The sequence below is a fragment of the Syngnathus leptorhynchus genome, chromosome 22 (genome assembly GCF_054491065.1).
Source record: "Syngnathus leptorhynchus isolate UIUO chromosome 22, UIUO_Slep, whole genome shotgun sequence".
Classification (NCBI taxonomy): domain Eukaryota; kingdom Metazoa; phylum Chordata; class Actinopteri; order Syngnathiformes; family Syngnathidae; genus Syngnathus; species Syngnathus leptorhynchus.
Genome location: NC_141216.1, coordinates 6,617,043 through 6,642,083, shown reverse-complemented (window position 1 = coordinate 6,642,083; position 25,041 = coordinate 6,617,043). Strand labels below are relative to the sequence as shown.

Genomic DNA, 25,041 nt, shown 5'->3' with positions numbered 1-25,041 from the left:
CAAGCAGCTGTGTCACCGCCGCCGACACTCAAGAGTGACTCGTCGTCCCTAACGATGCTTCACGCCATCATGGACGCAATGCAGGACTTTGGGGTTAGCAGCACCCGCTACCTGCAGACCAACTACCAAGATGCTCAAGGCTTGTTCCTTTGGGTGTCATGGGCAGCAGACCTCAGGAACACTTTCTTCATCTTCTTCCCCCTCTGGTTCCACCTGCGCCCCTCGGTGGGCATTAAGCTCATCTGGGTGGCTGTTATCGGGGATTGGCTCAACTTGGTGTTCAAATGGTGAGGTGGGAGGAATCCCATTAAAGAGAATTTGAATGACTAAGTGCATGTTTTCCTTTTTAGGATTCTGTTTGGGGAGAGGCCCTACTGGTGGGTCCACGAGACACCGTATTACACCAACAGCCTTCGCCCTGAGATTCAGCAGTACCCCATGACCTGCGAGACCGGACCGGGTACGAAAAACTCCAAACTGGCACTTGGTACGAGGGTCACCGTACAGACTAACTTTTCTTTTGGCTATCCAGGAAGCCCTTCCGGTCATGCTATGGGAGCAGCAGACGTCTACTACACATTGGTGACGTCCATCCTCGCCATCACGGCTCGTAAGAAGAAACACGGTGGCAGGAAGTCCTCCAACAATAGGTGAATCCTAAACCCTACACTTTGTTTACAGTTTTCTAGCCTGCGCTTATCACTGAACACTCTGTTCCAACACGTGGTTGATCATTGACTCTTTGGGTATCAAACCGTCTGACATCCAGGCGACTGAAGTCGTCCCGATAAGTCAACAGTGATGGGGTTAATTGTTCCTACAGAAAGTAAAGCATCCTTTACTGACATGATCTTGATGTTCTCTTGTGGTAGCTTCCTGAAGGTCATCCTTTGGACCATTTTCTGGGGAGTCCAAGTGTGCGTCTGTCTGTCTAGGGTCTTCATCGCCGCCCACTTCCCCCACCAGGTCATTGCCGGAGTCATTTCAGGTATGGCTCAGGTCATGAAATCCTCTTCTTCACCTTCACTCAACCTCACTTGGTCTCTCCATCCAGGTATGATTGTGGCGGAGGCCTTCAACAGAACACAGTGGATCTACAGCGCCAGCATGAAGAAATACTTCTACACCACACTTTTCCTGACCTCCTTCGCCGTTGGCTTCTACCTGCTTCTCAGACTTGTGGGCGTAGACCTCTTGTGGACGCTCGAGAAGGCCCAGAAATGGTGCTCCAGAGCTGAGTGGGTCCACCTAGACAGCACCCCGTTTGCTAGCCTCTTGCGCAACATGGGCACGCTCTTCGGCCTGGGCTTGGGCCTGCATTCGCCGCTGTACACCGAAACCAAGCGCAGTAGCAGCAGTTCTGTGTCCCGGGCCGGTTGTATTGTCAGCTCCCTGCTACTGCTGCACCTCTTTGACTCCTTCAAGCCCCCCACGCACACCGCCGCCCTCTTCTACCTGCTCTCCTTCTGTAAGAGCGCCACTGTGCCCATGGCGACTGTCAGCATCATTCCCTACCTAGTCAACAGCGCACTGGGCCTGCACAGCAAAAAGGCCATGTGAGCCAATTGCTAAAAAAAAAAAAAGACTTTCCGAAACAGAAAGCACAGGCTGACCTTTTACTGTGTAAAGACTTGGTGCTAACTGCAATTATTTAAAAAAAAAAAAAAAGATTGCCAAGCGAAGCCGACAAGAACAGGAAATGATCATTTGAACGTGTGCAGGTGACACTTCCCATGATGCTTTGAGGCACATACAAGAGCTTAGTAGCTAAATATGCTATATGTAATATTGCTGTATTTTTGAATATTTCAGAGTATTTTTAATTCTTCTTAATAAAATATTGAAAACAACACCTGAATGCAGGTCTGTACACCACCAGAACATCCCTGACCTTTAGCCCTGAATTCTTGCAATGACATCAGCGCGTACGTCACCGTGCATTTTTCAGACACTCAATATTTACTCACTCGTAGCTTTGCCAAATGACCGACAAACACATGGCACGTTTGTGCACATTGGTCAAACGCAGGTTAATATTTAATCACCGATGGATAGAAGATTGATAGATATGTCATATCATCAATATTCTATATTTTCTTCACTTACTTGCGGCAGTTATTTTCTCAGACAGTCTCATGACTACTAGATCCACCTTGGATCATTTGTCGTCCACATCACACTTTTAGCACAGTGCTCTGTCATTCTCTACCTGTTGGGAAAATGCAATAATTATATTGTTAATATAGCACGGACATATTTTATAGGTGGATTTCTCTCATTTCAACTAATTCACCTTCAAGTTGATGACCTCATCCATGAGACACTCCGCATGAACTTTTTTTCATCATCAAGGTAATCATCTCCATTTATTTTTGGAAACATTTGTACTCTCCCCGCGGTAGTCGAAGGCTAAAATTACCAGTTCTGTCCACTAGACGGCGACATAACGGGCCAAAAATCCCACTGCCTCTTTCAGTCATATTAAGACTTACCTGTTTTTTTCTAAATTTATATTATATACATAAATATAGGTCAGGTTGATGGACAGAATCTAGATGAATAGCAAAATGAGCATAAACACATCATCAACAGAGGTTTCCATTTTGAACACAATTTATTTTTGTTCTGCTTAAATAATGTCTCGGGATCATCCAGTGTAGGCTATGTTGGTGATGGTGTCATACATGTCGATTTATCAATCATCAGGGAAGGTTAAAGATGCTTTTCGAATGCAGTTTAAAAAAAAAAACAATAACAATAAAAACTTCACGCAGGAACGTAAAGATGATTGTTTTGTTTTGTTTTTTTTAAACCGTGTTAAAGTACCAGTAAAAAGACGTACATTTGAAGTATGCAGATAAAAATGTGATTATCTCTTTTCGTGTTAGTTAAATAAAAATGAATTCATGTCGGGCAGCATGTGGTAAGCATGACTGCCTCACAGTTCTGAAGTTTGCATGTCCTTCCTCCCACATTCCCAAAAAAAAAAACCCATGCATGTTAGCTTCATTGAACACTTAAAATTGTCCATATGACTGTGAATACTTGTCGACATGTGCCCGGCGACTGATCCAGGGTGTACCTCCGCCTCTTGCCCCAAAAAGTCAGCGTTGATAAGCTCCAGTTACCCAAATGAGCGCACTATGCAAAATGGATGGATGGATAATCCGAATAATAAAAAAAGCGCAAGAAAGAAGCTTTGCATTATTATTTTTCTCATCATCATTATTGCAAAGACAAAGTATGTGCTCATTGTTGCAGCCGCTCCGAATGTGTTCCAGTGCTTCAGATTAAGCGAGGGGAGAGAATTAAAGATGAATTAAAAAACAAAAAAAACACAGTGGCCTCACATGCAGTCCACACGCACACACACACACACAGCAGAGAAGTCCCCTTGCCACACACACTTGTTTTTCGTCGAGTCCAAGCTTCCTATCGGTGCATAAACGAGTTTGTGAAGCGATTGTTTCATCCGGTGTTGAAAAAAAAAAGAAAAAAGAATTCATCACCACACCGTCAGGTTCCAGGTGGAAACGTGACCAAGTAAGGCGTCCCGTTGGTCAAGATGAGAGCATCTGTGAGCGTCCCGTTTTTGGTCTCTCCCGGAAAAAGGTTCTTCGGGTGTGTCGACATGCTCGCTCATGCCAAACTGAAAAAGTTTTGTCCTGCTTGGGTGTAAAGAAACCAAAAACAAATCGTGCCATTGTTGTACATGACCGGACGCCACCCGTTTTGTTTGTTTTCCCTCCAAGCTCGAGTGTGGTGGGTGAGTGAGTGGTGACGTCACTGGCAGCGGACCTGCAAATGTTAATTAAAAAAAGTTAATTACAGCTTAGAACTTGTATAATTCTTAATTTAAGTATGTATCACTTCAATGGCATATTTATTATTTACTTTTAGCCAACCCACCAGGGTGCTTAGGGAGACGCTGTCGTTACGAGTGACTCTTCTTTCCCTGTTCCCGGTTGGATAGCAGGAAATGGCGAGGCCCAATCAGAGAAAAAAAAAAAACAGAAGAAGAAAAGTTAGTATTGTTGTTTTGGTCAGGCTTGACGTAAGCCAACAAAAAGATCGAAGTTCACGTTTTGCAATTGCTAATGTTAGTTGAGTCCAAAGAGAAAACGCACAACAGCACTGCAGAAACGCGCTACACTACTAGCATCAAAAGCACAAAGAAGATCTACACGGTTCTACACACACGCGCACACAATACAATAAAAACACTCGTGGAAAATGTCACAAATGTCTTATTGCAATCTCTCGCCACCTGCTGGCCATGACAAACAATGCATTATTGTACAAAACCCAATATTGTTAAGTACTAGCACACACAAGCTACGTCACGAACACGGCAACCTTGTGGCTCTGCCGGGAACGTTTGCCCCGCCTCTTGCCCTTCCCCACTACGGCGCCGCCGCTCGGCGCTACGGCAACAACGGCACCCGCTTCCTCGCCAAGCGCATCCGAGCCAACCACGCGGCGCACCACCTTTCTGATCACCTGCGTGAGTAGACGGGAGAGTGAAAACTTGGACGTCTGTACGTGTGGAGTGAAAATACCAAGCTGTTACTTTTCGAGTGACCAGATTGCCGTCGCTGTCAGTGAACTGCTCCTCTGTCACCGACTCTCCGGGAACATTCCGAGCCTCCTCTCCCTGGAGGAGCCGAGTGGGAAGGTAGTACGGGTCAGAAAGATGCGTCCAGTTGCCATGCCGACGCAAATTTCTTTGGTTTACTAGCTGAAATCATGCCACACACAAATTCGACCACAAAGCCCAAACTTGGTCACACAATGACCTCCTGAGGGTCCACACAGCAGAGGTCACACACCTTCAGTATAACCCGCCTGCGAAACACCCTTGTGGTTACAGTGGTCTCCTCAGAGCTGGAGTCTTCTGCTTTCAACTCTTCCTCCACTTCATCATCATCAAAGACATGCTCACACTGGACATTTTGCGCCCACTACGAGCGACATTTTAAAGATATTCATTGGCGCCCCGCTTGGAGCCCCCTGATATGGTGTGATTTGTCACCTGGACTCTACGAGCCGACCGGTCGCCTCCTTGCTCCTCTTCTTCTTTCTTGCTGCTCGGAGCTGGTTGTTCCAACGAGTCGACCAGACTATCAGGACTGGAGAAGGATGTACCGTTATAGGCGGTATAGCATTACAGTAGGACTAAGCTAGCATATAGCGCTCGCACCTGCCCTCCTCGACGGCGTGGCTGGGCTCCGCCGTCGCCTCATCTACGGCAGCTACCGCATCGCTTTCTCTCCAGCCTGGAAGTGAGCAAAAGTCTTTTTCTGCCTGCCGTACTTGCTCCAGGATGGCATGCACCTTCTCCTCCGTCATCTCCTCGTCCTCCAGGCCTTCCTCCTCCAGTTTGATGTCCTCCAGGAGGCTCTGCAGCCTCTCCTGGGTCATCTCATCCTCATCATCCTCCTCCTCCTCTGCCAGGCGTCCTCCTTGCCTCTCATAGGGGGCGTAAGCACCCTCAAACATGGTTCGCCGCTGGGCCGCCCTCCTGTCGTTGTCGGGCGACTCGCTGGTGTCCTCCACGCTGGTGTCCTCCACGCGCACCAAGGGGGGGTTGCCCACCAGGGGGAGCTCGCTAGGCCTGCTAGGGGAGTCTACTACGCCATCGCCGCCTTTGCGGAAAAAGTCGTCGGAGCACAGCGGGGTGGGGGGAGCGCAGTTGAGCTCAGGGGGGGTTCGCAGCTCCGCATCTATTTGGTGGTATCCTGCGTGGATGGCAGGAGGACAGCAGGGTTAGCGTGGAGGGAGGGGGAGCGGGGAGGGTCGGAAGATGGGGATGGAAAAAGGGAGGAAAGTGTGATGGAGGTAATGAAATGATGGGGCGCTTGTTCAAAAGCCACACAAAGCATTTTGTGCTTAGAAATGTGCTTATTTTTTAAATCAAACGTTTCCCCCCTGAAGATAAAATAACATACAATCGTTCAGAATGATAAAAAAAAAAAAGAACTTAAAAACTAAGTACATTTCCAAGTGACCCCCCCCAAACTGTTGGCAGGATGCAACAGGTGTGTTTTCATGGGAAACAAGTTTTCCGGTGACCCAAAATTAAAATAAATAAAAGGGGTTGCCCAATTTGCACACAATGGTTTGATGCATTCAGATGAGTAGGCGGATTGGGTTAATAAGCAAATCGGCTCTAGATGTAGACCTCGGGGACCGAATGGTCACGCTTGAAGTGAGGTGGCACGCCGGGAGGAAGGGGGGATGGTGGGGAGGAGGAAGAAGCAGGGTGAGGAGGAAGTGGAGGAGGAGGGAGGGAGGAGAAAGGGGGAGGAGGCGAAGGGTAGGAGAGGGACGAGGAGAAAGGAGGAGGAGGCGAAGGGAAAGAGAAGGCAGAAGGAGGACGAGAGAAGGTGGGGGAGCAGCCGAGGGGGCTGCAGGGCGAGGAGGGAAGCGCGGGGGAGTACGGGAGTTCATCCAGGTGGGGCAAGACTGGCGCGACGGGGAGGAGGTAAACAGGCGGGGAGGTGGGGGTCGAAGAGGGAGGAGAAGAAGGAGGGGAAGAGAAGAACAAAGAGGTGGTGGGAAGGATACTGCAAGAGGAAGACGAAGTGGAGGGGAGGTCGGCGTGAGACGTTTGGGGACACGGGGCCAGCACGGGAGAGCTGAGAGGTTTCGGAGCTGATTTTAAGCGGCACACAAACACCACAAATAAAAAAAAAAAAATGGACAAAAAATAGCAATGTTAAAATGAGAATGAAAAGACAGCAAACAAACAGGAAGTGATGGATGGAGGCTTGATCATGTGATCAAGATTGACTGTAATGTATAATCAATTTTATAGGAGAATTTTCAAAACAATAGTTAGATTTTTTTGAATCAATTACTTTTTTGTTGTTTGTTTACTAATTCTAACATATTTACAGTCATGATAATTGGCCAGCGCCGTGAAATAACTCGGACCGATCAGAAGGAATAAAGGAAAACCCTCGCTGTGTTCAATTTGCAGTGTGGCATCTATTCCAGTGGAGATAATTCTGCAGTCGGTGCATTGCGAGTGCAGAGTGGGAATTTATCTTAAGGCTAACAGGGGGATGGAGGAGGAAGGATGGGGGGAAAGGGCGCCGACTCAGGGATTCTTTGCAGGAGTTAGTCTGAGGAAGAGGAGGATTAGGAGGGCCGGCCTCGGAGAGGATGAAGCTGGGAGGAAGCGAGGAGATGACGTCTTCACACACTCTAAGGAGGTGGAAAAAAAAAAACGGCGACGCCTTTTCAACGCGTGTTGGAAAAGGCGTCGGAGTTAGTCTGAGGAGTTAGTCTTGTAACTCGTCGCTGCCGCCATTACGACCTTCCGACCTCCACGCGGGACTCCTTTCAGACTACAATAGTTGCCGAGTCATGAAAATGTCTGAAAGGTGTCATCCGCGTGGTTTGTCGGCGGCAGTGAAGCGGCGGCAGGGGGAAGAGAGAAAGGTAGAAGGGGGAGTGCCAGCAAAATAATGATGTCTTTGGTCAAAAATAATAATACAGTAAAGCCCCGTCCAGAATAAAATAAATACCGGCGAGGGTTTTACCGTATTAAAAACTTAAAACTGGTGTGAGTCTACACAAGTCATGCTCACCGATCAGAGAAGCAAAAAACACAGCAAAAAGATGCATCAACACATTTTCTGTCAAATCAAATCATCGTCAACATGCAATTGGGACCACCGTGAACATTGAAACTCATATTTGAAAACATTATGAACGAGTGCCAATTCTTGTCTTGCTTGCCACTAAAGTTCCACTTTCTGTGCCAATAATGACCATGGTCCAATTATTTAATCAGGTAGAAATGATATAGTAGAGCAGACTAGACAATGTCTTTTTTTTTTTAACCAAAAAAACATGGCAGTGGAGTTTTAATGCACATTTAACTTTGCTGACTGAACCCGGCGGCGTGATTGGCTGAAACGATTCGGGCGTGTCCGGCTGAGGCAGAGAGAGCAGGTGAGGAGCGGTGAAGGAGGAGAAGGCGATGGATAGACTAAAAGGCCTGATTTACTACAGATTTGCACATGCATAAACGGGCGCACACTAACAGATGATCAACTAACCGGGCCCATTTGCCCTATCTGTTAAAAGTGCGTGAGCACTCAATTTAGCGCCCGCCGTTTTTGAGATTTTAGTAAATCAGGCCGTAAAAGAGTAAAAAAAAAAAAAAAAAGAGTGTAGGAGCTAGGGTGGACAACAATTTACCATCGCACTGATCCGGGATTACTGCGTTATCATCGGCAAAGCAGCGAGTGCCTGAAATGTTACCGTAGTCAAATATGGGCCCTTCCAGCAAAGTCACAATATCCAAGCGATTGATCTTATTCAGCACCGCCGTTAAAGTGTCCGCTGGAGAGAAGAGGACAGATGGATCTTAAGAACTTGTGACATGACGACACAGATGACGGATGGCGCCCTTGTCTTACTTGTGGCGTTTTTACCGTCCCTGTGCACCCATTTTTTTAGCAGCATGAAGCTCTGCGCCGTCAGGGAGTTTGGGTTCTCCACTCGGATAGAGTTGATCTCCTCCACTGAGAAGTCCAGCTCCCGGGCCAGCTCTGAAACACACGCGGCAAAAGCTTTCAGCAGAGCGGCTCGACGGCGACTTAAATGACGACCGGCAGTAAATTCAAGGTGGGGAGAACACCATGTTCACTTGTTGACTGCAGCACTGCACATTAAAAATGGATCACAAGTGCGGGCCAGACGGGCGTGCCCTAAATGGAGCACATGCACAGGGGGGGGGGGGGGGGGGGGCGATGCTGCAGTGCAGGTGGTCCGGCTTGTGCTGGGCTGCAGAGACCACGCCCTGAATGCCTCGTGTGCAACATGAGTGGCATCGTTGCATTTTTACTGATTTCATGTCAACGTTATAAATAAGGGTGGGAAAAGTACACCAAATTGAAGACAAGTAGAATGAATGATAAGAAAAAAGATTTAACATTTTATTATTCTATTCTTTCATGTATTTTGTAAATTAGAATTTCATCCGAAAATGTCCTGGCTCATCTGTACAATTTAAAAATCTAATAACGCCCTTGTGCATAAAATGTGACCCGCCCAAGTCTAGTAAAGATCCTCACATGATGACACCACACCATTGCAGCACGTCGATTTTTTTTTTACTTCACCAAGCCTCCACTAAGTGGCGGTCGACACCGCAGAACAAGTACTCGAGTCGTGTGTGGACTCACCCGTCCAGCTGAGTCCCAGGTGGTCAGCGACAATGGCCATGCGGAGGTCCGTCCTCTCGCAGGGACTCTGAGGACCTAAAACCAGGGCAGTGCAGCACCAAGAAAAGAAATTAGAAATTGCAGCTGGATGAATTCATTGAACAAAAAGATCTGATGCTGAGAATGAGACGACACACAAAGGCGCTCTGGTGAGTCATTAGTTGTAGTGTTGGTGGATAAAAATAAGAGGACTAATTTGAGCTCACTGGCCAAACTATTCTCAATCACTTTCAGTTCAAGAGTGGACACCCCATGATGTTTATTATGATGCATAATCCATGCATCAAACTAATCTATGAGGCCAGAAAAGCACTTAGGGTGTAACGTCGGCTCATATTGTTAGTAGTTAAGTTTCACATCACAAACCATCAGGCAACATTCCCCCGGCTGACGAAAGCAACTACCGGCCGGCGCTTGACATCAGGAGGCTGAACTCGCGCAAAGCGCCCGATTGTCAAGTCGGGGTCGATGAATTGTTTTCGTAGTGCACCCAAGAGTCCAAACATCACCGAGATCAGGCAAGCAGACTTAAACCGACACGTCACGATCTGACAAATCATCCGACAAATTGACTACTTTGTATTCGATTGAGAAGGCTAGAACTGAAAACTTAAAAGAAAGACTTTCACTAATTCCAGACCGCACCTTCCACTAAAATATCAAGAACAGAACAAACTCACCCTGTACAGGGCTTCATCAGACAACACAAGGATGACACAAACAAGTGAACGCTACACTTGACACGACAAGAGCACCCACAACAGCTACATGCATAAGAGAAGAAGATACACAAGGTGTTTACAAAAAGTTTACAAACTAGTCGTGTTTGCCGTGACGGGAATCGTGACCGGTTGATCAAGCTCACTCCCTTCATCCTTCTGCTCCTCCCACTCGAGTGTCGGCCTACTCTTCCTCCCGCTTGGACGCTCAACCTCAGCTCTCTGGGCGCTAGCAGATGGTGTGGATGTGGTGCCAGTGGTGCCGATGCAGGTGGAGCTAGCGGTGCGTGCAGGGCAGAAACATCTAGAAGCTCGTCTAGATGGTTCTGAAAGGGACGTGTCCCTGCAGTTCTCTAGGTCTTCAATGGAAGGTGATGCCCGGTTCTGACTTTTGTTCAGCTTCCTTGGGAATGGTTGGGTCCAGAGAGTAAGGTTCATACCTACCGATAGTATGTCTTTACGTCCCTTGCTTGTGTGTTAACATGAATCTTAAGTGGCTTTCACTACTGGGATGCTATATCAAGGAAATCAATTCTGTACAAGGTCTGGACTTGCATATGTCTCTAGGTTCTGTGCTTCTTAATGCTACATTCGTAAAAATGAATAAATAAGGATAATATCAGTCCCAGAAACCCCAAACTGCCAATCTGTGATCTTAAATAAGGTGGGGGTCGCTACCGGTGTTTAGTCTTTGTTGGTCGGTCACTTCTTGAGAAGGCGCAGAGGGGGAATTTGGGCTACCCAAATCCTTAAAAGTGTCCAAAAGTTTGTCCAAAGGACTTGTGTCATTTATAAAATAATCTGTTAGATAATTAGAACAATTTGCATAGTTTACAAGATCTGAAATTGAACCTGAAGCTATGATATTAAAATCATCTAAAGTGCTTGGACAGTCAAAATGACTTTCAGTCGTTTTATCAGATGTTCTGAATGTGGTGAATTTGGTGTTGGTGGTTGTGTCTCTGCCAGGGGCATTTGGTATTTCTAACGGGACCGTAGTCGCCTGTACAGGGACTTGAGGGAAAACTACAGGGACACATATGGGGTCTTGATCACTGTCGTCTACCTCTGTGTCCCTGACCCTGTACTTGCCCGCGGCGTAGGAATGCTCACCGATTTGAAAAAACTGGAGCCTCTCCTCCACCATGTCCCTCTTGCTCATGTCAATCGCACCACTGCGCGTCATCTCAAACATCTTTCCCTCGTGGAACGGGAAGGGGTTGGGCTCACTCGTCGGCGTGCTATCGTCCGTCGGCGTGCGAGCAGGGGTGCTGTCAGGCGTGGTGGCCTGAGATTGCTCGTCGACAGCTCGTCCGAAAGGCTTTGGCTCGCCGTTGCTCGCCTGCGTTCCTCCCATGTCGACGATATCTTCTTCAGCGCCTTTACTCGGCCAGGGGTCAAAGTCCAACCCTTTGGTTGCAACAGTCTTAAAAGGCGAATTGAACTCCTCTTCTAACTTATAGCTAAAGTATGTATCTGAAAATCCCTCTTTAGCTGAACGTTTCTGTCCATTCATTTCAACGCTGTCTTTTGAAACACCATTCCCACCATCTGATGGTATGTCTTTCTGGTCCTTCAGACATTCTTCTGGGGTTTTCTCCTCTTCAATAACTTCTAGTTTAGTCGGAGGAAAAGAGCGGTCTAAGGGCCTGAAAGAGTCCGTCGCCCAGACATCTCGCCTGCTGTCCAGACCGGGTAATGATTTCAAGTCGGCTTGTTCGTACATACCATCGTCCTCATCTTGAAGGTCGTACCCATCTAGGGAGTCTATCTCTGTTGCGTCAGTGTCGTGAGAAAATTCAGCTGTTGTGGCTAGCGAACAGTCCGTTATGGACTGGTCGTTTCCGTTTTGTTCACATTCATAGTCCTCCCCGTTGCCATTGGAACCATTGGAACCGTTAGAGCCGTCGATTCCAATCAGAGGTTCATTGTTGTTTCCATTTTGGTCATGTTTTTGCTGGTTTTCATTCTCCCTCCTCTTTTGATCCTCTTCCCGAGGAGCTTTGAAAGTAAATTTCTTGGAGGGAATCGGGTGAAAGACTGACTCTTCATCAGCGTCATCGTCACCGTTGGACTGACTATCGTCCACCTCAGGCTGCACTGGGGAGGGGGGCTGAATACGTATTATTGGTTCAATCAGCAGCTTCTCCTGTTCGTCCAGTAAATTCACCTCCATCATTTCTGTCTCAGTTTCTGACGAAGCACAAGAACCTTTCCTGTCTGGATCAGAACTTTCTGAGAGGTCCAACGGAGGTGGAGGAGGAAATTCAATGTATGCAACACCTTTGTCTTTGGAGGTCTCCTGTCCAGCTTTCTCATCATATCCATTAAAGATGGAGCTATTTTCTAATCTCGGATAGTTATCAGTCATTATCGCTTCCTGCACGTTAGCATTAGCAAAGTCAGCACTGATGCTAGTTTTAATTTCAGTTGTGGTCTCTTGAAAAGAGATAATGGCTTTTCCTTGGTCATCTTGTTCCAATTCCTCAGGTACCTCCATGATTGGGCTGGGTTTATCTGGCATCAATTCCATAAAGCCATCAGGGGTCTTGGCGGTGAGGTCATAGGTGACCTCCTCAGAGCTGGGGGTGTCTGGCGTAACGGGGCTTTTTCCCGAGCTATCGATGAAGGATATCTGTTCTAGGGCGTCATCATCTGGGCTGAGGGGACCAAGTCCAGGAACCGACTTTTGTTTCACAGCATGCGGCGCACCTTTGGCCTCCCTTTCAGCTTGGCGGCCAACCTGAAGACTTACATAAACAGGTAACCTTTTAATGCCTTTGAAATTTTCTTTGGTTGCTGCGGAAGCTGGAGGTGTTATGACTTCTTCCAGAATGTCTTTGGAACAGAGTAAGTTATTGGAATTTGAATCTTTGGGGACGTTATCAAGGATTTCAAATGTAACATTTTCATTTGTTTGGGTGGCGCTTGCCCCGAGGCTTTTATTTTTAGATAACGTGGGAATCTGTGAGGGTTTTGTTACCGGATATTTCTTAGGCGGGTCATTGTCATTAGAATTGAATGTGGTTTTTATAGGAATTTGAGTATCGGACTTTTTCCTTAAGTTTTTATTTATCACATCGTCGCTATCTATTCTCGAAACGTCTGTTGTGACTTTGTTAGCGTCGCTATCTATCTGCGAAAATGTTTTTTGTGGTGACGCATTAGGGACGTTTCTGTTTGAAATCAGTTTGGGGGACTTGGGTGACGTCAAAGCTACTTTGGTGCTATCTGCTGTGTCTCCATTGTTATTTTGAAGTATTTCCTCCTGTGATGTTTCAGTAACTTTTGATGTTTTTCTATCTGTAAAAAACTGGTAAACTGGGAGTTTACTTTCTTGTAATTTCTTTACGGAAGGTTTTGGTTGAACCGGAGGGGGTGTTTTGCTTGGCCGAGACTGAGATTGTTTCTGAGACTCAGATTCAAACTTCATTCTCACAGAAGTAACTTTGGATGTGGATTTAATGTGGGAAGGAGAGGAGGGCTCAGACTCACAGGTCTTAGATTGTTGGCTTCTCTGAGGACTGCTTGGCAAGCTAGAGCTTTTCTTTTCAGCAGGTAAAACTCTACCAAATGTTTTAGCAATGGAAGGATCTCCAAGTTTGGTTTTACTGAATGCTTCATCCCCCGCTTTAGTTTTTTGAGGGCTGCTGCATGCTGAGCTCGGCCAGGACCTGGGTTCTTTGAGTTCTCGTCGGACGGGCTTTCTTTCAGGTGACTGAAGTTCATCGTTTAGCTTTTCTGTTTTATCACGGAAAAATTGGGAAACCTCACAGAGTTTTTCTTCCGCTTCTTTCACAGTTTGATCAACCCTGTCCTCATAGAGGAGCTTGTCCCTGCTCCTGTCGTGTTTATCCTCAGTAAATCTCATCCAGACTGCATGTTTGGGGCTACCTTGTTCAGTTGAATAATGGAGCACTGTAACCTTATCAAACTGGGGTGAGTCGTCTCTTTGCAAAAATGTTCCTGCTTTCGGGGAGCCATCTTTTGAGGACTTGGCTGCAAACTCCCTTTTCGGGCTGTCTTGCTGCTCAGATGTTTGGTTCCTGTCGGTCTTCATTGCAGAATCTTCTGAATCGTCTGAATGACGTTTCGAGGATGAGTCAAGTTTTTCGGAATGGAGCATTTTTTCAGCAAACCCGTAGGACTCGCCTCTGACCTCTGATAGCTCATCGTCACAGTATTCTATGGAATGCTGACTCAGCAGTTTGAGGGCTTTGTAGGAATCGTCAGCTATCAATTGAGCAGAGCTCGGCCGACTGTCCTCCTCCTGCGAAACTGGTGTATTAACGCGAGATGTTTCCAGAAAATGGGGCAGGTATTCTTCAGCAATGAGTTCCTCCTCTTCCTGCTGGCTCTCATCATAATCAAGCAGTTCCTTTATAGACTCCCCTTTATAGACGTAAAGCTCCGGATGTTTCTTAGTTTCCCTGATATAAACCTCCGTGGGCTCTGATGTGCAGTGACCTTTCTCAATATGTACCTCAATTATCCGCTCTACTTTGGGTTTGGATTTATTGTCCCTGTCGAGAAATCTTGGCGACAGCTCGTCGCCTTTGACCGAGTCCTGGTTAGCTTTGTGCTCAAACAGGCCTGCCAGTTCTTTGGATGGGTCCCGACCAGACTGGAAGGCTTTCATGATGTCTCGCACTGACATGCCTTCCTCAATACCCTCTGCGGTGTCAGGTTTATGATAGACCATTCTGGTTGTCGTGGTAATATGTGTTTCTTCTTTAAGACACATGCTCATCGAGTCCTCATCTGGAACCGTCATTTGGATGGGGGCGACCGAGCTTCCTGAAGCTCCCCCTGACTCAGCAGAAGCAAGAGCAGACACGGGCTCCTCCACAAAGAGAGGCTCATCTGATATGCTCTGAACGTAAAGATCCTCTAACCTGGTCTCAGACACACTGGGAGGGATGGAAGCATCGGTAAATAAAGGCTTGGCTTCTGTACTTTCTGCACTCTGGGGAGCAGAGGGGGTCTTTTCACTCCTAGTCTCAAAACCGCTGTCAGACAGCGGACTCTTATCCTGCTCATGAGACAGCTCCTCTGGGGACTCGAGAATGGCGTCACCCCCCGGATAAGCCTCGGCTAGTTTGCTTAGGTCTTTCTCGGACGGTGACCTGAGCATGCCGGACACGGGCGGAGGCATTTTCAGTTTGTGCTCCTGTATAGTCATGGAAGGCTTCAGAATGCGTTTTTGTTTCTCTTCCCCTTCCCCTTTCGTCTCCTCGTACCTGTTCTTCAATTCTGCCATTTTTGAGAGAGAGCTAGCCCCAATAGCGTTCGTTAAATAGTCGACCACTTTAGCTAAATCGAGGTCATTGTTCGACTGGTGCTTAAGTAGACGTGAGCTCTCGTCAGAGAGAGCGTTTCTTCGGGCCTCCTCGATCTCATCTACAGAAAATTCCTCCCACCCGTCGTCCTCTACGACATTCTCTTTACTTTCATTCACAATATCCTTTTGTAGTATCTCGCTCACCTTCACTAAATCTTTCTTCACTTTCTCAACGAGTGTGTACGGCTCATCGTCCTCTAACTTGGTCTCACGAGGAGTGCTTATGCGTGACGTTTGAACCGTTTTGGCAGCCGTCTGCGTGTCTGTTTGTAAGATGGCTGTCATTCTCATTAGGTCTTCTTTCATGTCTGCTACATCTTTCAGTATCTCCTGGTTGGAAGCGGCGGCATTGTGAACGATGGGCGGCGTGATGTAGGGAGGTGATTTCAATTGGGAGTTAATTTTAGAGGTTGTGACGCACGACGACATGGAGGAAGAGGGGGAGGTACGAAGGGAATTGGGAAGCGCCATTTTGAGAGAGCCTGGCCCCGGTTTAACGGGGGTCTCTGGCATGACGCTAACCAACGAGTAAACAGGTACGGTCACTGTATTTGAGGTCACTGCAGGTACTGAGGAGGCGGCGGCAGATCTCAGAGAACTGTAAGCAGAACTTGCTGGAGCAGATCGAAGCGGGGATGACAGTGATTTAAGTGTGCCGTATCCTGTTGCGGAATAAGAGTCAATGGCTTCATTAATGGCGGCACTGATGCCAGACGTGGCTGCCTGGGTGGTGGCTTGAATCCTCTCTTGGAGGCTTCTCTCTGACAGGAGACGGGAAGAAGGTGAGGAGGGGGTAGATGAGGACGAGGCATATTTGACCGGTGAAACGTTGCCATTCACCATGGACAATTCCGACGATGCAATGGTTGTCCTTCCGGTCGAGGACAGCGATGACAAAGAGGTTTTCCCTCCTCGTGTTGATAGGGCTGAATCAGAAGAGGGCTTCAAAGAGGACAGGGTGGAGAGGCTTTTAGCAGAGGCAGGACTTGCTGTGTCAATTTTAAAAGGCATACTCGAACTGTAGGTGCTGTACGATTTCTTTGGTGAGACGGGAGTGGTCGTGGACTTGGCCGGAACGTAACCGTTGGGTATGGTATGAACGGGGGAGGTTCTTGATGTGTAAGGACTTTTGATAGAAGCAGGTTCCGTCGCGGATTTATATGGACTTCCAGAAGACACAAAGGCGGGGGAAGCCTGGACAGGATACTGACCCTGCTGGACAACACTTTTAATGGGCGATGGTATAGTCCTGTAAGACCTCACAGGGGACGAAGGGAGGATGTCGGGGGATGGTAGGTCGGTTGCTTGCGACGGAGCTCCCATGCTGGCTCCAATTGGAGAACATGCAGGTGTTGGGGAGAAGGGCCAAGGTGTTTTCAATGGAGAAGCAGTTGCTGAGCCGGCTGGTGAATCGGCAGCGACGAGGGGACCGCCCATTCCGCCGAGCTTTGCTTGGCCAGAGGCGGTAAGAGGAGCAGTTGACCATGGGGGGTAAGGTCTGGTTGGAAAGACAGGTTTGTGAGCGTGACCAGCAGGCAGTGCTCTTGTGGCTGGTGCGCTTCTCTCAACTGCTGTTTCTTCAGCGGAATTTAATGATGGAGAAATAATGGGAAAAGAAATCAAAAAGGATGTGAAGTAACCAAGAAAAATGGGAAAAGATAAGAAGATGCGGAGGAAGAAGGAGAAGAGATCAGAGGAGGGAGAGTTGGTCAGTGAAGCAGTTCTGTTATTAAAGGAACAACAAACAGCAGTATTATGAAGATATTTAGGAATTTACGGATTTCATTCAAAACGGTCTTCAGATGTTGATCTCTCAAACACTGACAACAACCACAACAAAATGGATGATTGAAATCGAAGCCCAACAAAGCAGCAAAGTAAAAAAATACAACAACTAAAGACAGTGGCACTGAATTGGCAACGGAAAGATGGCAGGGATGACTTCAAAAGCAGCTCCTCTTTTCGGACGAGATGTTCAGCATATGGATTCTACGTCTAATTTCAAACCACTTTAAAAGTGCCTTTTATCTGTTTGTTCCCAACGAAACACATTACACATTTCCTTGAACGACAGGTGGGACAAGCCCTTTGCCTTTTTTTTCCCCTCCAAATGACAAAATGTCTCCTCCAAAACTGACGTTTGGTTCATTTTGTCATGCACAGTCAATAAAAAGATGGTGACAAGCCAAACCAGCCAAACTCAAGAATCTCCTTACATGCATGGCTCACCCACAAAAAGCTTTCAAATGGGACAAACGAAAAGTAAAGCACATGTTTCTTTGACCACCCCTGTCGACATTGAGAGAGTCAAAGAAAGAACAACCAAAGCCGGAAGAACTCACAAGCACTGCACAACAATTCCAAAAACCAATCATGCAAAAAAAAAAGATGTACTATGTCGTAAACAAGCATGTGGACAGTGCATGTTGTGTTCATTTACTACAACGTCTCGGACATATGGATTTTTTGGGAATTTTCATTTTCTTGTTTGGGATGTTGTTAGTGAAAATGACAAAACTCACTCAGTGCAGGCTCGGCCAGATAGCTGTAGCGCTTACGTAAGGCTAGTGAGGCAAAGGTATGACGTCGCTCGGGCTTTTCAGTCTGCAACGATAGCAAACAACACAAGTTGGCTATCAGGTGAACGCAGCTTTGTTCCCACTATTTACAGATTTATTTTTGGGATGAAACAATTTGAATGTGGAACCAATTATGTAATCTTAAAGGTATTACATTGGATTTCAAATTATGATGTCATGCAAAAGTCAGCATTTGGTACAAGGGAAAGTGTTACATTTCCCTTGGGGCAGCGGGCGAGAGTAAGCCTACGCTAAGCAGAGCATGGTGGGGGGGGGAGGAGGACGGGGGGGGTGTAGTTTACCTCATCCTCGCCATCTGACTCCATTTCCTGGTTCCCAAGATGCATTGCAGAAACGGGTGGCGGGGGGCGGGGCAAGGGAGACGAGTAACATAATGGAAAGCAGGAAGGGAGGAGGAAAACATCAGCGTGTGGAAAGAAAAAAAAAAAAAAAAAGAGAGAGTGATTTACAGAAGCTCCAGAAGCCACTTTGGGCAAATGCAGCAAAGAAAAACAAAAAAAATCAACAAACCAACAACAAATTAAAAAGCGCCATGAGAAAATTGCAAGATCATCAATCAAGTCAAGCCAGCCTGAGCAAATGAAAAGTCTTTAGCCCCCAAAAAAAAAAAAAAATCATCCAAAGAAAAAGAAAACAGCCAATGAGAAGCAACCACGGCGTACAATAAAGAACCAAGAGACATTAAGAGAAGCCTTAAACAGATAAAAGACACACTTTTGGACCTTGGATGTTTTTTTACCCTACCCTTTATCCACCGCTACTTCCCTGACGGTGAGGATGCTCATGGAAGTGACAAGACAAAATGGTGACTTGGTCTTACCTTTTTGCCGGCAGGTAACGTGATGTTCAAGTTGCACACTGCCGTTTGCGGCAGGCCTTTTATGCTCTTACACTCTTTGAGAAAGGTGAGACGGCCGCACGGCTCCTGGCTGGGGTCTCGAACCTGCGGCGAGGGAGGAAAATGATTTTTTTTTTTTTTATATGCCCTGCTTTGTGTGTCCTAATTTAGCGATGAACACAAAATGTTTAACCAAGCGGGAAACAAGATCGATTGTACACATCGCAGTTCGAGGTTAGCGGGTCAATCGATGCCTGTGAATGGCGTCCGTTTTTTTTTTTAAGTAGTAGTGTGCATTTGTGGTACCTTGACGCAGAACGGCAAGCGGTTTTCTTTGAAAGCGTAGAAGTTGAGAACTAACTGCTGACCGCTTTTGGTCAGAGGAGTCAAGTTTCCGTAGCAATCCACATAAATGGGTCGACCCTCCAGAACCTGAAAACACCCAAACCGGACAGAACCGGAAGTTTATAAAAGGTTCAAATACACAAGGATCCTTAAGAACAGGCACCTCGATGTCTTTGCTCCTGGCCACTTCCTCAAAGTTCTCCTGCTGCTCCAGGGTCTTGTCCACTTTGTCGTCGGTCATACAGAAGCACCTCAGCCTGGACTCCACCGGGTCGTTCATTTTGGCAAAGACAACAAACTTGGCCATGTAGGGCACGCAGATCAGTTCCCGGTACAACTGCGAGGCCAAGCCCACCGTCTCTGGGATTTGGTGGCAGTCGGCCAGCCAGAACCTGTTCAGAACCACCCGATAAGCGTATGCAAATATATGCGAGAAGAGGCCCGGCCTGCCCTGGGTTCTCACCTTGCTGAAACGTTGGTTGTGAAAGATACGCAGTCGTTGACAAAGGTGAGGGGAGTCGTGCCGGTGATGTCTTCCCACTGTGCCGGCGACGTTCCACCTACAAGAGAAGGATTGGGTCTTGGGTTCTGGTACCTTCCAAAAAAAAAAACCTCCAAAAACCACTTCACCTGTGATGCTGCAGAGAAGGCGGAGACAAGGTGTGCAGTCTCCTTTGTAGCCGTTGGAAAGGCCTTCGCCCGAGAGCGGCGGGACTGGGATGGTCATGGTGATGGGCTTGTGGAACTTCCTCCGCCTGGGCTCCACCGTCACGATGGGGCTGAAGGTCGCACGGTTGCCGAGGATCTTCTTCACAGTTTCCTCGGGTACCGGCTGAGCCTGAGAATCCAGAAAGGATCACTGTATTTATTTCACGGAAAATCTGAAGGCTTCTAATGTGCGAGACTTACCTGCAGGCCAACTTTGATCTTTTTGGTAAGCGCCCCCTCGGGGAAGGAGGCCTGAACCAATGGGACGCTCCGGCTGCACACGGTCCCACCCTCGGGTCCCATCTGATGTGTTTCCTGCCTGATGCGGGACACCACGGCAAAATACTGCGGGAAGTCTTTGGTGATGATGCGGCAGATCCTCTTCCTTTGCAACTCCTCTGCACCGTCCAGTTCTACAAGAACATCCAATGATATTCCAAGAAGTCCCGTTTAGAAATCCTGAGGTATTTACCTTCATCCATGCCATTGAGGAGCTGGCGGAGCTCCTCGGTCTTGCAGTCGTATAGATGCTCCTTCCAGGTTTCTCCGTTCTCGCTTCGCAGAAGGATCAGTTCTCGCTCTTGTCCTCGCATGGAACCAAAGTGGGGGATCTCCACGATCACCGGCCTGGTAGGGGAAACGAATCGCATATTGACTCAAGTGACGTTCAAGGAAGATCTCAAAGTTGTCGCTTTACCATCTAGACAAAACAGACTAGAGAAGCGTAAAAAGTGCACGAGTGTTCTGCCGGGTGTTCAAGCCACGTTTCCACCAAGCGCTACAGTTCGGTGACAAAAAGCATTTTAAATCCGCTTGGCAGAAACGAGGCTTTCCATTTGTTCAATGGAACATTGTGGTAAGGGAGGTCGAGGAGGAAAACCTTGGAGAAGCAAAGCATGGTCGCACAACACAAGACAAGCGTGAAACCACAAGACCACAACTTCACGGCAAGAAACAGAAGAGCAGAGTGGCCACTGGAGGCTTCTTTGGTAAATCGCTACAAAGAATGAAATGATTGACTTTGTGTGACCCAGTGGTGTTGTGTGAGGTCTGTTTTTTTTTTTTTTTTTCTCTGAGCTTCTCTTTGGAAAACCATCCCAAGAGTTTTAATGTAATTCACAATCCCAATAGAGTGGTTTGTCCATAGAGGAAATGGACATTGCCTACTTTACATTCATCAAATGTCACATGCCAAAAAAAAAAAAAGCAGTCCAGCCCAAAACAAGCCAGTCGAGATCTGCCATGTCACAGGCCTTGCCAAAAGAAAACAATGACCTGGAAATGAAAGTAGTCAAAGTAATTTGATGGATTCCAAGCTACAAGATGTAGTTTTAGGAAGAACGGAAAGAACGATTTTTATAAGAGGTGTATGTGACGGCTGGTTTTTTTTTACACAATCGTTTCCTTCTCTGAACGTGTTCAAATGAACTTTTAGTGAGTCGTTTACATTTCGTGCTCGAATTCTTCCCAAAACTACACGCTGACTCGATGTCATGTTTGAACTGAAATTCAAGGCAGATAATATGAAACAACCATGAGGTATCAGCCTGCTGTGTCGGGACTGGGGTGGAGGGGCGTGGGGAAGAGCGGAGAATTATCGGGATGCTATGTCGTTGTTTTTTTTTTTTTTCTTTTTCCATGTTCCTACCCAACAAATCTAGTTCCTCTGGGTCCCAGTTGCAGCACTGCGCTAACGAGGCTCTCGCCTTCATTAAGAGCTGGCGGCATTCTGGGCAGATGGAGCTTACTGCGTCATACACAAAACACACACACACACGCAACACAATTCGGGTGAGGTCAATGAACGGAGACGTTAATGAGATGTCACTTTGATCGATGGGTGGGAGATTTTTTGCACTTTGGTTGGCGCAAAATTCCAGCAAATGTTCAAAGTGAGGAAATGGGAAGGTGGCGTTATGTTGCTGTCAATCGTCACGTTTCTGTTTCTGAATTTTAACTTTCAACAATCGAACGAACAATACGAAAGGCATATCAGCACGAAATGGGCTTTGATTCTTTTTTTTTTTTTTTTTTTTCCTGAGTGCAAGTGCAGGGCCTGTCTTCAAAATTTTGGAGACAAAGACAGAGTTGAGTGGACACGCAAATGGCGGGAAATGGCGGCGGGCAGGAAGCAGAGGGATGATGTCATCAAAGCAAAGTGCACAAAAGCCGCTTAGCAAAAACAAAAAAAAATGATCGGGAAGTCTCACCCCAGGAAGTGCGCTCCTGCCGGGCCCACCTCCACCAGCCGGCTAGCCAGACCTTCCCCCTCCACCATGGGGGGCGGCGACGCTAGCTTGTGCCGCTTGACCAGGCGGCAGGTGATGCGCGTGGGCGCCGTGCACTTCCTGGGCGGGATGATGATGCGCATGCCGTTGTGGCGGCTGCCTCGCATAGATCCGCCGCGGGCGTCCACCATGAAGCTCACCAGGAACCTGAAGAAGAGGAGGACGATGAATACAACAGGAAATGAGAAGCATTCTGGTGTGCTGTGTTGTTATTAGTGGCAAAAAAAACTCTGTGCGGTGTTATTAACGTGAACACAAAGAGCACTTGGGATCTGTCCTTCAAACACGACAAAAACTCCACCACAAGTCTGGAAGGACACGTGTGACGTAGGAGGAGAACAAACAGCAGCTGCTGTGAGTGGACAAAAGGGAAGGGAGGGGGGAGGTGAGGAGAGGAGAGTGCGGCGGATGGGGGGGGTGCGTGAGCGGAAACGACACAATCCGGCTCGCGTGGCGGCGACCGACAACAACGGGGACAAATCCAATCAATCAATCAATCACAGCCAGTTAGTCGTCACCTGCTGTCGTATTGCGGGAGCGGGGAGGAAAAACTGCAGGATGGACGACAACAGAGCTCCGTCACATAAATTAAACGTACGAGTCACGTCATTTCGAAAAAACGTTTCGCTTGAAGAAATTGAACATCGTAATCGCTCGCTTACCCGGAGTGGACCGGCGAGGAGACGAGATTGACGTTGTCCATGGCGTCCGGCGTCCAGCTGTACCTCTTCAGCGAGTCGTTGTCGCAGTCTTTGGCCATCGCCAAGCGCTGCCCACATCACACGATAAACGTCACGTTCGAGAAAGAATCGCCGACATCAAAAGATGAAAGTACCCAAAAGTCACGAGTGTATATTATTGTCTTTTAACGGATGGCTTGTTATAATTTGAACATTTTTAATGTCATGCAAAAGCATATGTTGACATCTACCTTGTTGTGTTCTACAATGAACGATTTTTCCTTACAGAGCATCTGCGGCAGCATGGAAGCAGACAAGTTAGTCTTTCACGATGCAAATTTGTGTCGTCCCTACATTTGTGTGCCCCCCCCCCCTTCAATAAATATGAAAAAGTCGATAAAAATACATACCATTTCTTTACTGGGTGCCAACATCTCTTCAATCATCATGCTGTCCCTCGTGAAGGAGCTGCGGTTGAGCGCGTTGGACCTGTCAGAACTGAAGGAACGCAGGCTTGGGCGCGAGGTCGCACAGGTTCACAGAGACAACGGGCGGAATGATGAGGGAGGAGCAGGTGAGTAAGAGGGGAGGGGAGGGGAGGGGAGGGGGGGGTGAGTGAAAGTGAACAGAAAGGGGGAAAAAATAATCACATTAAATGCATGCAGCTTCCAGGAACCAGAACCATCACAACAAATATTTTTGTCCACTGGAGTTCTTCGGACAGAAACTACACATTTGAATAAAAGAACAATTAATGGACGCCCCCCCTCCTACTCGAACCACAAAGAGCTACTTGTCTGATCCATTGTCCTCTATGCCAGCGCTTGAATGAAGTGATGCAGTGTATGAAAGAGAAGCAGATGAGGGACATCATACGTAGGAATATATTCCATCGCTGACTCAATAAAACAGCAGAAATTACAGAATGTCACAAAGTAAAAGGAAAACAACCGGGGAAAACAGGTTCGGGTCCCCGGAAGCTCGATGGGAGAAAACAAATTAAAAAAGACAAAACTCACAACACCATCACCACCGACAGGGCTAGAAAACATCAAGTTAACTAGGAAGTTAGGACTATCTAAACTAGAGGGGTTAGAAAGGGAGGAGGTTTTGGCGGGGCTTCAGCAGCATGCCATCAGCCTTACCTGACTTTAGGACTAACACGCATCGAGCGCACATGAAGGAGAGAACACAAAATCATGAGCCACAAAGCAGGATGGATTAGGATGAGGTCACACACGCTGTGTTCCGGAATGGGCAAATTCCCCCCTCCCCTCCAAAAAAAAATCAATAACCGCTTCGCAATCAGAACGAATAAAGTCATCGATATTTCTCATGTTTCTATTCTACAGTATTTTCCTCATGTTTCCAATTTCCCGAGGCAAAAAAGTATGTCACTGTTCAGATATTCGGTGACGCACCGTTTCAGCGACCCCTCCCAAATGTTGATTCCGTGTTGCATCAGTGTCAATATTTTTGCAGAGAAATATATTTGACCTTTGACATTTTGATAGCGACGGGGGTCTCACCTCTGCGAGCGTGCACCCACGCTGAAGCCCATGTAACCCTCCTGCGGCAGCGAGTCGTCGCCAAGCTCCCGAAGGTCCTGCGGCGCCAGGTATTTGTCCGTATCCCCCGTCATGGCGTCGTCGCCTGGGGTCCCCAAAACCCCCCCAAAAAAATGAGGACTATTTTTTGCTTGTATAAAAGTAGCACATGCTCAAGACCTGAAGAAGTCCACATCGTCACGGCAACCAAACAGCAAACATCAGTCAAGGCGTATTGGAAACATTAAAAAGAAACCGTTAGAAGTGCACTTGTTGCTGTGCAAGCTGGTACTGAGTTGGAAAAGCGGAGAAAGAAGCAAGTGCACGCGGGCCGGCGAAGGAGAATGAAAGGGGGGGGACGGCATTCCAGCAGCCTGTCACCCTCCCCCCCCCCCCCTCCCTAAACTTTCACAGACCCCTTCTGGTGACATTCCAAGCTTTTCTCTTTGGGATCCACCGTGACTCACCTCTGCCTCAAAAGCGCTTTTCTCCCTCCAACTTTTTTTTTTTTTTTGAGAAGGGGGGGTGGGGGGGGGTCGGCTTCTCTCACACTGTCTCTCGATCAAAACAGATCCGCTTTCTGTCGCCTAACCCGTCCCTGCTCCAGGATAATCCACTCTATGTGTGTGCGTGCAGGACACAAATAGCAAGCAGGGTGTGACTCACACTCAAGTTGTCTAACTTGATTAAGCTGGCGTCTGCCTGTAACTAACTAAATGAATTAAGTTGAGGCCGT

The 25,041-nt window shown here is 47.4% G+C and overlaps 3 protein-coding genes across 23 annotated transcripts in view; 1 reads left to right on the top strand and 2 right to left on the bottom strand.

Moving 5' to 3' along the window:
* Positions 1-13: 13 nt before the first annotated feature.
* Positions 14-1,850, top strand: g6pc1a.2 (glucose-6-phosphatase catalytic subunit 1a, tandem duplicate 2). Its single transcript, XM_085904322.1, has 5 exons — positions 14-287; positions 351-460; positions 533-650; positions 873-988; positions 1,055-1,850. Exons 1-5 carry the CDS (start codon positions 55-57, stop codon positions 1,558-1,560), a joined length of 1,083 nt encoding a protein of 360 aa, XP_085760448.1. The 5' UTR covers positions 14-54; the 3' UTR covers positions 1,561-1,850.
* Positions 1,851-2,600: 750 nt separating this feature from the next.
* Positions 2,601-25,041, bottom strand: part of LOC147039801 (ankyrin-3-like) — a 42,662-nt gene continuing 20,221 nt past the window's right edge. For 3 of the 21 annotated variants that reach the window (XM_085904582.1, XM_085904577.1, XM_085904580.1), the window contains 23 exons: positions 24,288-24,411; positions 23,169-23,271; positions 22,741-22,847; positions 22,597-22,629; positions 22,001-22,225; positions 20,263-20,417; positions 19,992-20,203; positions 19,713-19,920; positions 19,546-19,642; positions 19,246-19,474; positions 19,044-19,169; positions 18,720-18,842; positions 18,181-18,207; positions 17,822-17,903; positions 9,201-9,275; positions 8,433-8,564; positions 8,212-8,355; positions 5,201-5,738; positions 5,033-5,129; positions 4,830-4,961; positions 4,357-4,738; positions 3,910-3,955; positions 2,601-3,798 (listed from right to left, as the gene is read on the bottom strand). In XM_085904582.1, the coding sequence (XP_085760708.1) occupies positions 3,918-3,955; positions 4,357-4,738; positions 4,830-4,961; positions 5,033-5,129; positions 5,201-5,738; positions 8,212-8,355; positions 8,433-8,564; positions 9,201-9,275; positions 17,822-17,903; positions 18,181-18,207; positions 18,720-18,842; positions 19,044-19,169; positions 19,246-19,474; positions 19,546-19,642; positions 19,713-19,920; positions 19,992-20,203; positions 20,263-20,417; positions 22,001-22,225; positions 22,597-22,629; positions 22,741-22,847; positions 23,169-23,271; positions 24,288-24,411 (3,389 nt within the window). In that variant the 3' untranslated portion in view covers positions 2,601-3,798; positions 3,910-3,917. Of the gene's footprint in view, positions 3,799-3,894; positions 3,956-4,356; positions 4,739-4,829; positions 4,962-5,032; positions 5,130-5,200; positions 7,242-8,211; positions 8,356-8,432; positions 8,565-9,200; positions 9,276-17,821; positions 17,904-18,180; positions 18,208-18,719; positions 18,843-19,043; positions 19,170-19,245; positions 19,475-19,545; positions 19,643-19,712; positions 19,921-19,991; positions 20,204-20,262; positions 20,418-22,000; positions 22,226-22,596; positions 22,630-22,740; positions 22,848-23,168; positions 23,272-24,287; positions 24,412-25,041 lie in introns of those variants that run through there. The other 18 variants (XM_085904585.1, XM_085904583.1, XM_085904574.1 and 15 more) reach the window with 16 other exon arrangements.
* On the bottom strand, positions 10,341-16,874 carry LOC147039802 (ankyrin-3-like). Its single transcript, XM_085904571.1, has one exon. It carries the CDS (start codon positions 16,734-16,736, stop codon positions 10,614-10,616), a length of 6,123 nt encoding a protein of 2,040 aa, XP_085760697.1. The 5' UTR covers positions 16,737-16,874; the 3' UTR covers positions 10,341-10,613.